Consider the following 14,448-nt stretch of genomic DNA (forward strand, 5'->3'; position numbering starts at 1 on the left):
TCTGCCATTTGTGAGTGGAGGCTGGAGCTGAAAGCAGGAGGTGTTGGGTAACATTTGTAACTCAACTGCATGAGACTCTTCTGTGGCTTCTTCAGAACTTCACTATTACAGAGCCAGACACTAAGTGGAGGGTAGCACAGGTGGAAGACTGATACCAGATGGCGTCACTTGAAAGTATGTTCCACATCAGCAGTGCCAGTGGGATCGATTCCCTGAGCGCTTCTTCCCTCCCCTCTGTACACACAGAGCTGTAAGTTATTGCAGGTTTTGCTGCCTTTTGTTATCTTACAGTTGAACCATTCCAATGATAATGAAAATAATCTTACCTTGCCTTGTCTTGACTGTGAACGTTTTTATTCTTGCAGCCAGAACACCTGTCTGCTTGCCATGCTTACCTTCCTCCCACAAAACACGTCTGCCATCTTCTGGCCAGGCCACCAAGCATCAAGGGGCTGGCTGGAAATGCACTTCCAAGTGTCCGTAGAGAAAGGTAAGACAACCAACCATGCAAGCAGGCTGAAATTAAAATTTGCTTTAGGAGGTTTAGTTGTCCTATCACAGAATAATTTAGCTTTCAAGCTGTACAAAACTGCTCTCTCTCGATTCCTAGGATTTGCATGAGTTTTTTTCTTTTATCTTCATGTGTGGAAGTATCCTGAAAGTTTAATTTAGTCCAAGTCTAAAGGAGATATTCAGCCAAAACAGTGGTTATTAAGCTGTCTTTACATTTAAATCACACGTTTCAGTGGCTTCTACTTGATCAAAATTGGAATTACAGTTCCTGTGAATGTTTATTTAACACCCAAGTTGCAGCAAGGTGTGAGGCTGAGCAAAGTTCATGTGGTCTAAGATTACAGTGCTAATATTTGATGTGGCTTTACATAAAGCCAATACTGGAGCTTGATAACACCTTAGGAATCTTCAAGGAAATTTGTCAGCTATGAGTAAGATATTAATTAGAAGGCAAGCATTAATTTCTGGAAACTATTCTTCGTTCTTTGTGATCTTCAAAACAAACCTAAATGTCTTCCTGAAAAGCTTAAGTACAAACTGCTGTTTGATACTTCACAGCCTGTTGTGCAGCACTTCAGATTGTAGGGTATGACCCTCAACAGGCAAGAACATAAGGGTTGAAAAATCAAACTCATGGCAGCAGAAAAAGGCATACTTGGTAGTAATTAATTTAAAAAAGGGAGATCTTTAATTGTTCTTTTGCTTGCCTAGAAAAAAGGGAGATCTTTAATTGTTCTTTTGCTTGCTGAATAGTCCTTGAGTGAGATCTGGATACATAGTTCAAAGCTCTGGAAAAGAAAACAAACCTCTGCAGCAGAAACTACAGCGTGTGTGTGGTGAGTTATGAAACACAGACTCCATGTAGTGTTTAGGAAACAAAACAGCAACAAAACCAGTGTAGGTGAAGGATCAAGAAGGAGTAGTCTTAAGTGGTGCATTTCCCCAGGGCCCCAGCGCAGAGGAGAACAGGAGCCAAGAAAGCCAAGAGTGAGCACCGTGCCTTGGGCAGGAGCTGAGCAGCAGAGCTGTCTGGCAACCAGACGGTGTTGTCCACAGCTGCTACCCTTGCAGAGAAAAGAGGCCCGTGGCAAGTGGTGCACCTTTTCTGTACCCGGGCAAATGGCAGGAGAGGACTCCAGTCCTTAGAAAATTCCATGTCTTTCTCTCTTGTCTTCTTGCTAAATGTGCTGGTTGTAGTTTGGAAATGAGATAAACATGTCAGCAACTATTCATGCAAGTGCTTCTCTTATCACCCCATGTTTCAGAGGAGGCAAACCACAGTTTTATAGGAAATTGTAAAGCCACAAAGAGTAAGGCCTAATGCATTCACATCTGCTTCACAGAATGAGAAAGGACTATGGGAGAAATTACAGAACTAAGAGATTTTCCTCAAGCAGATGATGCACTTTTATGTGAGTCTTGTCTCTTGTCAGAGATGACCTAAGACTCATCCCCGTGTTTTGACTCCCCACGTGTGCCTTGCTTTTTGAAGACTTTCACCTCTTGTAGGCACTCTGAACATTCCACATGAGCATTCCCTTCAGACAAGCACAAACCTGCCATCCTCCACTGAGGCAAATGGAATGAGCTGGACAGTGTCACTTCATGCAGAGGTGAAATCAAAATCAATCTTTCCCACAAACAAGTTATTACAATTTCTTTTGTCAGATGTTTACTGTAAGTAAATTGCTTTCTGTTTTCTTAGCTTCCATTAAGAAGAGCTATCTAAGCCCATGGATTTAGCTGTAGAGAATGAATAAACCCCAAACTTAATACAATAACTAATTGTGAAAGTCTAAATCTTCTCCCCCTTGTTCATGTAAATCAACAAAGATAAAGGTTGCCTTTGCTGCCCCCCCAGACAACAGCTGCTCAGGTGGTTTTGCCTGAACTGCCCAAGGATGTGTACTGAAGAGAGGGACAAAAGCTAGACCCTTACAGGCACAAGGACTCCCGCGATGTGCAACAACTGTAAACCACCTGCCTGATGGGTTAGCTATGCCCACTGCTAACACACCTGGCAGTCAATTATGCATTAATGTGGCCGGGGGGCTGCAAAAAAATGAATAAAAGACACTAAGCTTATACCAACGGTGGTGAGCATGTGAGTGGGAGAAAACATCATCATGGACATCCAGCCTGGAAGCTGCAGCAGCCCAGGAACTCACAAAACTGGTAAGGACTTGTTGTTTGGAGACTCTCTCCCTCCCCTCCTCCAGCCAAGGATAAATCTGAGAACATCTGCAAGCCAAAAGCAGCAGCACCCTTTCCTGGACCTTCTCCAGCCAAAGGAAGCATCTAGGGGTGGGGTGGGGTAGTGATAAAATCCCTTTCCTGGTCTTCTCCTCTCTTTCTCCATTTCTCTCTCTCCCCTTCTCTCTCTTCCTCTCTTTCACTTTATCCTTTTTTAATAAGTAGTCTGATAAATAGGTGATATATGGTCTCACTTGTACCTTAATTCCACAACACAGAAATACATAAGAACAAATCTCACTCCACTGGACAGAGACATTTTTTAGTGTCTCTCCTCCAGACTGTGACATCAATCTTCACCATGTCAATTTTTGTAGTCAAACTCTGAATACATTGAACATATCCCAATATCAGTAACAATATTTACAAGTTTTACCTTAGCTTTTCAACTGCTATCTTGAATTTCTCTTCTCTTCAGAAGAGGACACAGATACAACCTTTTCTTGGGTGAAGACTACCAGTGTCTCTCATTATGACATTAAAAACCAGTCCTGTGAGTGTAAATTGTTTCCATTGAATATGAAATACCAATACATTAGTCTTTAATTTTTTTTCAAGTAGCACACTGGAAGTACCACATAAGTCTATCTATATTGGATTCCAGAACAAGTTGGGTGTACACAACTATCTGCATTAGCTGGCAAGTCATTTTCGTGAGCAGTGCACTTGCTGCCACAGCCACAAACACTGCATTCAGGCAGGCAGAACTGATGACACAAGCTGTCCTCCACAGGATGTAATGAGCAACTTCACCAAGGCACAGCTGGCTGTCACCCTACATGCTCAATCCACGAAAGCCAGCATTAATAAAACATTGATATTTGGCTTTTCTTTAAAAAAAAATGCAGATTGGTCTCTTTTATGCTAGAATATCATTCTAGGAGAAGAAAATCTACTTTAAGTTCCTTTCCTGACTCTTGTTTTTCATATCAGTCCAGATATAGACATCTTTACTGATTGTAATAAAAGAGCTGTTATAACAAAATGGAAGATACAAACTGTACAGAGCATTATTCTTATATAAGAACTGCAAAATGATACCTGGTAACTAATGGCAAAAGGCATTTGGGAAGAAGAAAGATAATTCTGGAAACAGTTATTGAATTGCTACATCTGTTGACAGCAAAAATGAAATTTTGACATGCATATTTGGCACTGTTTTCTTAGCAGCCACCTGCTTACAAAATGCATTGTTATTCAAGGCAAAGGTATTATGTGTATTTAAAGCTTTTCAGAATCTTGTAGTTAGGAAAAAAAAAACAACCCAGTACTCTGTAACCCTCCCTGCATTTTTAGTTTTGGGGTTTGTTGGTGGGTTTTTATTTACAGTCACATAAAAACATGACTTTTGCAAAACCATGTGCTTTTGTAATATCTGATGTAAGCACTGACATGCATCCAATAAAGCCTTTGGCTTGGAGGGTTTTATGAGGGTATTTAGGCAAAAGGAAGAGTTTTTAAAACTCAAAAGTTTTGTCAAAAAGTAGGTTTAGATGTGACCATCCTATATGGACACAGACCCTCAACATGGTCTCTGCAAACTGGTATAGAAAATATGTAGTTCTGACATTTCATGAGATACTGCCCAGTTATTGCAGTTTGTGCTGCTCACACAGCTGCAGTCCAAGGAATCAGTCAGAAGTTGCACTTGATAATTTGTGTTTATGCAGTTCTTTTTCTAATATTTTCAAACATAAAAATGGCAATAGCTTTTGAAAAAAGATTATGTGAATTTTGACCACTCCAAGCTGCCAAAAACACTCCTAAAATATTGTTTACATGATTGCCAGTGAAACCCCCATCTTCTGCTACATGCTGTGGAGAGCATCAAAGAATTGCAGTGACTTGTATTTGTTATTGAAATAAATTATCTGTGACTTTCTGACTCAGAGCCTGATACAGGACGTGTATTAAAAGATTCAGAAAGCATTTTTGAGTCTTAAGTTCTTATTTATTATGAAACAGCTCCCTGAGAGTAAGTGCACTGCCCTGCCCTGGGGTGTAGGCTTGATGCTTGACACATTTACCAAGCCATGTTCACCCAGCCACAATGATAGAATCATAGAATCAACCAGGTTGGAAGAGACCTCCAAGATCATCCAGTCCAACCTAGCACCCAGCCCTATCCAGTCAACCAGATCATGGCACTAAGTGCCTCATCCAGTCTTTTCTTGAACACCTCCAGGGACGGTGCCTCCACCACCTCCCTGGGCAGCCCATTCCAATGGCAAATCACTCTCTCTGTGAAGAACTTCCTCCTAACATCCAGCCTATACTTTCCCCGGCACAACTTGAAACAAAGAAAGGAGCTTTCTGCTTAATTTGCATGCTACTTGTGGACAAGAAATTGCACAAGTCCTCACCTATGAAAACTTTTCCTTATAGGAACATTAATATGAACTTCCTTAGAATAGGATTTAACCTCCACATTTAAGAAAAAGTTGAGACTGCATCTGATCCCAGCAATAACACAACAGACTTGCCGCAGTTATATATATATAACCGCAGTCAGTGGTTGCAGCTGGTTAACAAAGTTGAATTTCGTTCATCACTCCGTATCTGCAAGCTGCAGAGTTGAAAGCATCCGGTAGGTGTCATCTTTGTACACACCGCATGGTAATGCAGTTAATCCGAGGGGGGGTGCGGGGGTGGGGTCTGAAATGGATTCTAATGAAGCCTTCACACCGCAACAAGTTTTCTGATGAGTATGTGTAAAAACTGTATCAGTGTGGTCTCATGCATTTCACTAACACTAGATCCCTGGACTATTCGCAATCTGCAACTGTTTAGGCACAGATTTGCAGATATCCATGGCTCTTTGTACACACCTAAACCACATCTGTAAAATATGCCTGTAAACGTCCGTATTTAAACCTGTAAAATCCATTTAATGGATTCCATTTCATCCACATGGCCTCAAAACAATATAAACATGCACCACAGCATTGCCTGTGCTGCAAAAACAGATTTAAGAGTCCCTTTACTGATGATATTGAGTGAAGTCGGAAAGGCCTTGGGAATTCCATTCCCATAAATGCTGCTTTTAAGTTCTTGACTACTTGAAATCACACCTCAGATAAATTCAGTGTTCGTTAGTGGGAATTACCAAGTACCCAGATCTGTTTGATTTACATTGCTTTTCATTTCCAATTAAATAATTTCATTTACATCCAGCGGCTTCATACTTAGGAGAAAAATTATTCAGATAAGCCTGAGTCACTGTGATTAAGCCATTTTCAAACCTAAGTAGAATTAACACTTCACATTTTAAACCCTAACCTCTATTATTTGGAGCGGAGATACTTACTAGGTCAGAGTTGTGCCTTTCAGCGTGCGATTAAAACATGCACTCTGGCCATGTCCATGGATTTTGTAATACAATCCTTTAGCAATCTGGCAACATTTCTGCCTTTGTTCGCGTGGGGCATTGCTTAGGAAAGCTCCTGTGCAATACTGACGTTCACTGTTCCAATATCCTTCGAAAATACTAGAAAGACTTCCAAAGACTTAAGCCATGAGCTGGTCACTCATGAAAAGGCTGGGCTAGGGCAGGTGAAGCTGGAGGCAGGCGTTGGCAGGAAACGGCAGCAGGGCCGATGCCAACACGTCGCTCGCAGCTGTGGCCTGAAACCTGCTTTAGAGTCGCACAAGCGAAGGTGTGGGCAACGCCTCCGTTTCAGATGGACTGATTACTCACTGGCATTTCATTTTGAGTTATCCTTTTCCAAAGCGAGTCAGCTCGGAGCTTCCAGCAGTCCCTGATCTGTGGGTTCTGTGCAGATGCCTGAGAAGCGAAACGCGTTTTTGCCATGATTCTATGGTTGTACGCCGCCTAAGAGCAGGCTTTTGCATCACACACCAAGTAAGAAAACTCTGCGTATCCTTCAAGGTGACATAGTCACTGAACAGCCGGCAAAGGCTGACAGCAGAAAGACCGAGAGGGGCAGGCGCTGGGAGGCGGCGGACAGAGTGTGAGGAGCATACAGGCTTCTTAGGGAGGAGGCCGGCGAAGCAGTGCCTTTGGCAACGTGCCGAACGAGGCGATGCGTATCCCTCACGTTAACGGCACATGGTGAGGGTTGTTTGTTTTCCCTTTGCTGCTGCACACGCCCGAGTGGAAAGGGGAACCCTCCTAGGAGCAAGGCACGGCAGGCCGAGCTCCCGTGCTGCCTTGGGAATGCCGCCCAGAACGATCACTGCTCCCACTTCCCTGAAGTTTGGACACGCCGCCCATCTTCAGGGACACCAGCGAGGAACCCCGTGAGGATTCCCCGTGAGGACTCCCCTCACGCAGCCCCCGCGCCGGAGGCAGGCTGGCTCCCGGGCCCGGCAGCTCCGCTGGGCTCGGATCCCACAGCCCTGCCCTCAGCCCGCGCAGGCAGCGCGCGCCGCAGCCGAACCGCGCGCAGGGACGCCCGTGACGCCCGCGCCGCCCCGCCCCGCCGCCCCGCCCCCGCGGCCCGGTTGGGGCCGGCGCTGCCGAGAGAGCGCAGAGCAACATGGAGGCAGCGACGGCGCGGCGGGGGGCCCGGGCGGCGGGTGCGGGACGGTAACGAGCCCGCCGCCCGCCCTCCACTCCCCACACCTGCCCCTTTTGGCTTTTTAAGAGGCGGGATAGGGGGGGGTGTTGGCTGCCTTCTCGCAAGGGATGGCGGCCCCGGGCCCTCCGCGGCTTCCGTGGCTGCGGCTGGGCCCGCGGCTACGGGCCGGGCTGGAGGTCGCGCTGCGGGTGCCCAGCCTGTTCCTCATCGACGCCATCTTCAACTCGTCCCCAGTGCCGGGGGGCTCCCTGTGCGCCGCGCTCCTGGGCGTGCTGCTGCGGCTGCTGGGTGAGAGACCTTCCCCCCTCCCGCCGCCATTCCCCCTCCCGCCTCGGGACGGGCTGACTCCCGCCCGCCGCCATTCCCCCTGCCGCCGCGGGACGGGCTGACTCCCGCCCGCCGCCATGCGCAGCTCCGGCCTTGCGGGGTTGGCGCCCCGCCGGGCAGGGGTCAGGACCCGCGCCTCTCCGCCGCTGCTGTTTGCCCCTGCTGGCTTTCTTTACGTCTGCGAGCAAGGCATGGGTGCTGCTGCTCTCACCAGTGCCCGCAGCCCATCATCGCATCCGCTTGTGTCGCGGCCTGTCTCTCTCCTCCCGTCACCTTCCCCTGTCTCTGACCCCTTCCTGCCGTCTTTCAGCCGCCCTGGGCTCGCCCCTCCCCGAGTTCCTTCTCGTCTGATCGGGATAGATCACCGCCCTTCCCTCCTCTTGCCAGCCTCGGCGCATGTCCCCGCTCGGTGCCCGCTTCCCCACACCACCCCTACCCCCGTCCCTCGCCGAATCCCGGCGCTGTGCCCGAGCCGGAGGGGACAGGCCCGCTCTCTCCATTTCCTCGCCAGGGTAGCATCACCCCGCTTCGGCACGGCGTGCAGGGGACCAGCCTCGGGCCCGCTCCGGGCGTGGCTGCCTCTGCATGTGACTACGTGGTTATACATGCTGTATTTTCTCTCTGAGAGCACTTTGAACGGTGCGATGTCTTGCCGAAATAAGCCCTTAAATCCATAGGTTAGGCACAGCAGTTCAGAAATGCAGGGAAGTTGGTTCCCAAACGAAAGAACAATCTCTTGAAACCTGCCGATGGTTATTTTTAAACTTTTTGCTTCCCTGGGATGAAGACTGAAAATCACTGCTCTAACTAGGTGATACTATTTTCAGCACTACTTGTTATCTTTGGTTCTTAAGTAACCTCAACGGGGTTGGAGCCCCAGGCTGTAAACTGCTGTACAGGGGTGCTGCATTGTGTATCATGTGGAGCTGAGAGTCCTGAGACAGGAAGGAAGAGGAGAATCCAAAGTACAGCAAGAGATTTTTGCAGGCCTGTGACATGTTAATTTTGTGGGGTTTTTCTTGATGTTCATAGTAGAAAATAAAGTACACAGATGGTATGAGTGTTGGAGTTGGAAGTTGAGAATTGTTAACGGTGATGACTTTGATGAGGTGCAGAGGGGAAAAAGTAAAGGATAACCTGTAAGGAGACAGCAGGTAGAGCAAAGGGAGAAAGTGGCAAGCCAAAGCAGGTGTCTAATTTGGTCTGCTCCTTCTTTGGTAAAGGATGCCTGGGTCAGCAAGGCTGAGTTGCTCCTGACTGGCCTTGCAGGTGGTACCCACAGCTCTGATGGGGAGGGAGGTGTTCTTCCTCCTACTTCTCATTTTCTTGACCCTTTGTTTCTCAGTTCTGGATGTGCTGGAGTGCTTCCCACTGATCATTCCTGGTTTTAAAAATTACCTTGCAGTGCTGTAACAGTTTAATCTTAGGAGCCCTTCGTTGCGTGATCAGTTGTTGTATGAAGTGCCTTGAAATTAATCTCATGGTGGATGTGTTATTTGATGATCTCGCTTAAATGTGGGATCAACAGATTAAGGCACTTTGCAGTATTGCACTTATATGATCACTTTTCCAGAAAGGCTTGGGGAAAGGAGTGGGTAATGCTTCCCTTGTATCCTGTAGAAGAGTTTTGGGAACAGTTTATGCTGACAGACTTACGTTGTACTTTGAGACAAGCAGTCTGTGGTTATTGTCCTTCCAAAATTAAAGAAAAGCTGGGATGTAACCACTTAAAGATGGTATTGAGACCTTCCATGTGGTTCACACAACAGTATTTTTGCTGTTGTTAAGATAAATGGAAGTATTTATTTTGGATCATTCTGTATTTAAATAGTTGCCCTTTTAGTTACCATTTGCAGACTTTGAAGGACTGCTCCATTTTTTTCCCTGTAGCACAGTATTACTTAGCATAGTATAAATGCAGAGCTTGTCCTCTAGATACAAAGCCTGTAGCTCTGGAGAGATTTCATAACTTTCTGAAATATTCTGCCATTGCAGTTCTTCAGGAATGCTAACAGATATCTGTATGATTTCTGAGCTTTACTGCAGGATTCTTTAGTCTGATTCTCCCATCACTTTCTACACAAGTGTGTAGGAGATACACAAGGCACGGACCCAACTTCTGCAACTGGAGCAGAATTTTCCTTTGATATTTTTCATTAGCCTTGCTTTGTCTCCAGCACAACATTTGCCTTGCATATCTTTTGCAATTTTTTTTTTCCTGAAGTGTCTTGCTTCCAGCAGAACCACCACCCCCAGGACTGGTACCTCAGGCAGCAGTTCCTCCTTAGTGGGGACACTTAATTACAGAAGCTGGTGTAAATACTGCAGTCTGTAAAAAAGATGCAGAAGCAAAAAGAATGGCTGGGGCTAGGGCAAAAATGAAGTTGTTAATTCTACATGATTAAATAAAGGTAACGGAGCCATGCAACTGGCTGAAAGTCAAATAAGTAGTAGTGTGCTACTAGTAGTAGAGACTGACAAATTGCAGGAGTTAAAGGGAAAAAAAAGGAGGGAGGGATTCAGTGTAACACGCATTATTTTAGAATTAAAGCTGTATGGTTTGATTAAATGCTGTATTTGGTGGCCATAGTGCATGCAGTTGTAGATGAAGTGCCATATATAGGAAGAGTAAAGGTAGGCAGTAGTATTATTCAGGAATGTGAGACAATCTTACCAAAGGGGACTGCAGCATTTCCAGTGGTAATACACGATTGTGTGGGGAACACATTGCAGGACAGGGAGAAGGCTCATCTGGTGAGGTGAACTGAATGACATAAATGTAGATGAGGGCAGAGGAGTGTTCATCTCCTCTTTCAAGACAGGTCTTGACTTTTTCACACAAGTGTTCACAGAGAAATGCTTTACCTTCTGTTAGACCCCTTTTAAAGGAACCAGTAGGTCCAGCTTTTCTGTTGACTGTAGCACTGTTTTTAGAGATGTCTTGTGTGTGAAATGTGTTTTAGAATGACCTGTAGTATCTAAATACAGGCCTGTATCTGCAACAAAGAGAACCAGCTTTTGTTAATAGGCGTATTTCAGAGCAGCCTGCTTACTGCAAAATGCATCTCATTTGGCTCAAATGATCAGAATTATGTAAATAATGAGCTTGTTCCAGGCATTTGAGTCTTTTCTGTGACTTGTGAGAAAAGAAAGAGTACAAACTCTTGCAGTGCTAGCTTTCCCATAGGTGTGTATGGTGGTGTGCATGAAAAAGCAGCAAAACTGTCAAACTTTTAATGGAAGTTGTCTATATAATGTTCAGCTTTTCTTAGAAAGGAGCTGTGCCACAAGGCACTTTCTGAAAACTGATTGAGGCTTTTCTTCAGTCCACTTCACAAGGTTACTAAGTTAATGATTAGTTAAGGAAAATGTTTTTATATCAGCTAGTACTGCTGGCAAAGAATACTGTTAAGGTGCATTAACTTCCTTGTAGAGTACTGTTTGCTATTGATTCATGTTGATCCTCTCTCCTCTCCAGTCCTCCAAGCTGGGGTGGGTGGTTGTGTGTGTTTTTGTTGTTCAGGGCAGTTTCAATACAAGCAGCTGGAAATGCTACCGGTGAAATTAAATGCTGGTTCTTGGCAAGTTTTTTTTATTCCTGTGATCAAGATACCATGGCTTGAAATATTTTTAACACTTGATTATGGAGGATTTGGAACAATCTAAAATACAGCCGTCAGAAAAGATGGACGTTATCCTCCAGCCAAAAGAGGATTACTTGTGATTTCATTAGTTTTAGTACAGAGACTGAAAGCAACTTACAATCAAATGTGAGTTGTAGCAATCGAAATCTCTCCAAACTGGTTTGTATGAGTAAGCAGCTGTATAGACTGGAAGCAGACCAAGATGCCCAACACAAAGGCAGTCTGTTTCGTGTAGAAAAAATGTTTTAGGGAGTGAATCTAGTGATAAGTGCAATTTAATTTTTAACATGTTATGGCAGAGTCCTTACCTATGTAGTGATGAAACGCAGTGAGTTTAACTGCAAGATCATAAATGTAATGCCAAAGTACTACAGATGCTGTGACAGGTAGAGTGTTCATGGTCAGCATGAGGGAAATGTTAGCAAACAGAAATTTCAGGATCTAAATCTGATAGTTTATCAGAAATGAAAGAAAAAGTAAGGGAACTGGAAGAGCAGTACCCTCTCCCCAGTAAACTACAGCAGTTATCCACTATTTCCCCATTAGAGGTTTTAGCTTAACTGTTTTGGTGGCTGTTATCTTTAGTAGTCAAGCTCGGACATCTGTAGTTGAGTATTCTGCTCAAGGATGTAGTAAAATTTACTCATTCTTTTATTAGCTTTACCTGTAAAGATGATGCTGTATCTGTTAATTATTTTCTATGTTTAGAACGTATCTACTCTTAAGATTTCAAGTGGAAGGCTGAAAGGCTTGGAGTTGTCACTGCTGTAGTCTGAAACTGCAGATGAACCCAAGAGTAATTGTGGCTTAATGCTTGTCTTGGCATTGTGTTGCAGCTGCAGTGCAGAGGCACTGAATGTAAACGCTAACTCTCTTTTCCCTGAAAGGGGAACTGCTGGTAATGCAAAGTTACAAGCGACTGATTGGGAGGTGATACATTAAATAAATGTACCTAATAGGTTAAAGTCTGTTGAATATCTGCTGAGAACTAAATAATTTCAATCTGTTTCCAGGTGTCTTTGTATCCAGTGTTGTTCTGGTCTTACAACAGCGAGCACTTTTCAAGTTTTATATGATCGCCTCTGCATTTCTGCTGGCTGTGACTTCAGTGTTAGTGAATTACTATGCTTCTTTGCACATAAACTTCTACAGTGCCTACTACACTGCTGCATTTGGGATTCAGATCTTCCCGCATAAAGGACCTTCGCTATGGATGGCACTTTCCATCCTTCAGCTTACCTTTGGAATTGGATATGTTACATTGCTAAATGTGCAGTCCATATACTCTCAACTCATCATCCTGGATATACTGATTCCTGTAATTGGCTTGATCATTGAGTTACCTTTAAATGTCCGTCAGATACTAGTTTTCATTTCAGGCCTAGTTCTGACACTAAATACCACAGTCATTTTAGTTAAGAAGATGAAGTGGTTCTATTACTCGGTGCGGTATGTGTATCTGCTGGTGAGGCACATGTATCGCATTTATGGATTACAGCTATTGATGGAAGATACATGGAAGAGGATTCGGTTTCCAGCTGTACTGCGTGTCTTCTGGCTAACCAGGCTTACGGCGCAAGCTGCGGTATTAACATATGTTGTAAAGATGGCTGAAACTAACGCAGAAGAAAAATTCTTCCTGATATCATGGGATAACTGCTGGGAACTGATCTGCAGTCTGATCATAAGTGGCTGTGACTCTACCTTAACTGTGTTAGGCATGAGTGCCGTCATTTCTTCAATAGCTCATTATTTGGGACTGGGTATCTTGGCCTTCATCGGATCAACTGATGAGGATGACAAAAGGCTTGGTTTTGTAGCACCTGTCTTGTTTTTCATTTTGGCTCTGCAGACTGGTTTAAGTGGACTGAAGCCAGACGAACGCCTAGTTCGCCTCAGTCGCAACATGTGCCTTTTGTTGACCGCAGTCCTGCATTTTATCCACGGAATGACAGACCCTGTGCTGATGTCTCTCAGTGCCTCCCACGTGTCATCGTTCCGCAGACACTTCCCTGTACTGTTTGTTTCCGCTTGCCTTTTCATCCTTCCAGTTTTGCTCAGCTACGTCCTCTGGCACCACTATGCACTAAACACCTGGCTTTTTGCAGTTACAGCCTTCTGTGTAGAGCTTTGCCTAAAAGTAATAGTTTCTATTACTGTTTATATATTGTTTATGATTGATGGCTACTATAATGTGCTATGGGAGAAACTTGATGATTATGTCTATTATGTTCGTTCAACTGGCAACATAATTGAGTTTATATTTGGAGTAATCATGTTTGGAAATGGAGCTTACACCATGGTTTTTGAGTCAGGAAGCAAGATCCGTGCTTGCATGATGTGTCTACATGCATACTTTAACATCTACTTGCAAGCCAAGAATGGCTGGAAGACTTTCATAAATCGCCGAACTGCTGTTAAGAAGATAAACTCACTTCCAGAGGTGAAAGGAAGTCGGTTACAGGAAATAGATGATGTCTGTGCAATCTGCTACCATGAGTTCACCACCTCTGCTCGTATTACTCCATGCAACCATTACTTTCATGCACTTTGTCTTCGGAAGTGGCTGTACATTCAGGACACTTGCCCGATGTGCCATCAGAAAGTGTACATTGAGGACAAGGAAAATGCCAATATCTCTAATAACAACGGGTTTGTGGCACCAAATGAAAATCCTGTACAGGTTGCAGAAGCAGGTGCTGATGCTGAAAATGGACTAAATGATGACAATGACAGTTCTGATAGTGATGAGGAAAATGGTGACTGTGTGGCCCAGCACTTGAATGAGACTGTTAATGTTGACTCTAACTCTCTTGGTGATCAAGATGCCCTTTAGGCCGTGAGGTATTTGTTTCAGATTGAGTTCAACAGAATAAAAGCATCACTTTGTAGTTATTGTATTTAAGCACAACAGCAGTATCTCAGTGTTGAATCTGTGAATGGTGGTTGTTTACTGTGGTGTGTGCTACTGTAAATATACCTCTAATTTTTGCTGGTCTCTTTCACGACCACCTTAAACTTATGTACATTATTGTACATGGAATAAAATGTTTTCACATGTTTCTAAGATGGTTGGAAAAAAACACTCTTTAATTGACATAGTGATAATGCTGTGCCAAAGACTGTATACCAGTAATCCCCAATCACTGAGTTCTAAATGCACATGAAAA

General features: G+C 44.4%; 1 protein-coding gene across 1 annotated transcript; it reads left to right on the forward strand.

Annotated features, from left to right (window-relative positions):
• The first annotated feature begins 7,249 nt into the window (after positions 1–7,249).
• On the forward strand, positions 7,250–14,345 carry RNF139 (ring finger protein 139). Its single transcript, XM_064154266.1, has 2 exons — positions 7,250–7,595; positions 12,292–14,345. The coding sequence occupies exons 1-2, from the start codon at positions 7,415–7,417 to the stop codon at positions 14,112–14,114; spliced, it is 2,004 nt and encodes a 667-aa protein (XP_064010336.1). The 5' UTR covers positions 7,250–7,414; the 3' UTR covers positions 14,115–14,345.
• Positions 14,346–14,448: the final 103 nt, after the last annotated feature.

Source organism: Pogoniulus pusillus, chromosome 14 (genome assembly GCF_015220805.1).
Source record: "Pogoniulus pusillus isolate bPogPus1 chromosome 14, bPogPus1.pri, whole genome shotgun sequence".
Taxonomy (NCBI): Eukaryota; Metazoa; Chordata; class Aves; order Piciformes; family Lybiidae; genus Pogoniulus; species Pogoniulus pusillus.

Excerpts from the sequence above, each read along its gene's own strand:
- RNF139 (XM_064154266.1), top strand. The coding sequence starts at position 7,415 with ATGGCGGCCCCGGGCCCTCCGCGGCTTCCGTGGCTGCGGCTGGGCCCG. Across the intron at positions 7,596-12,291 it reads CGTGCTGCTGCGGCTGCTGG|GTGTCTTTGTATCCAGTGTT; the intron begins GTGAGAGACCTT and ends ATCTGTTTCCAG.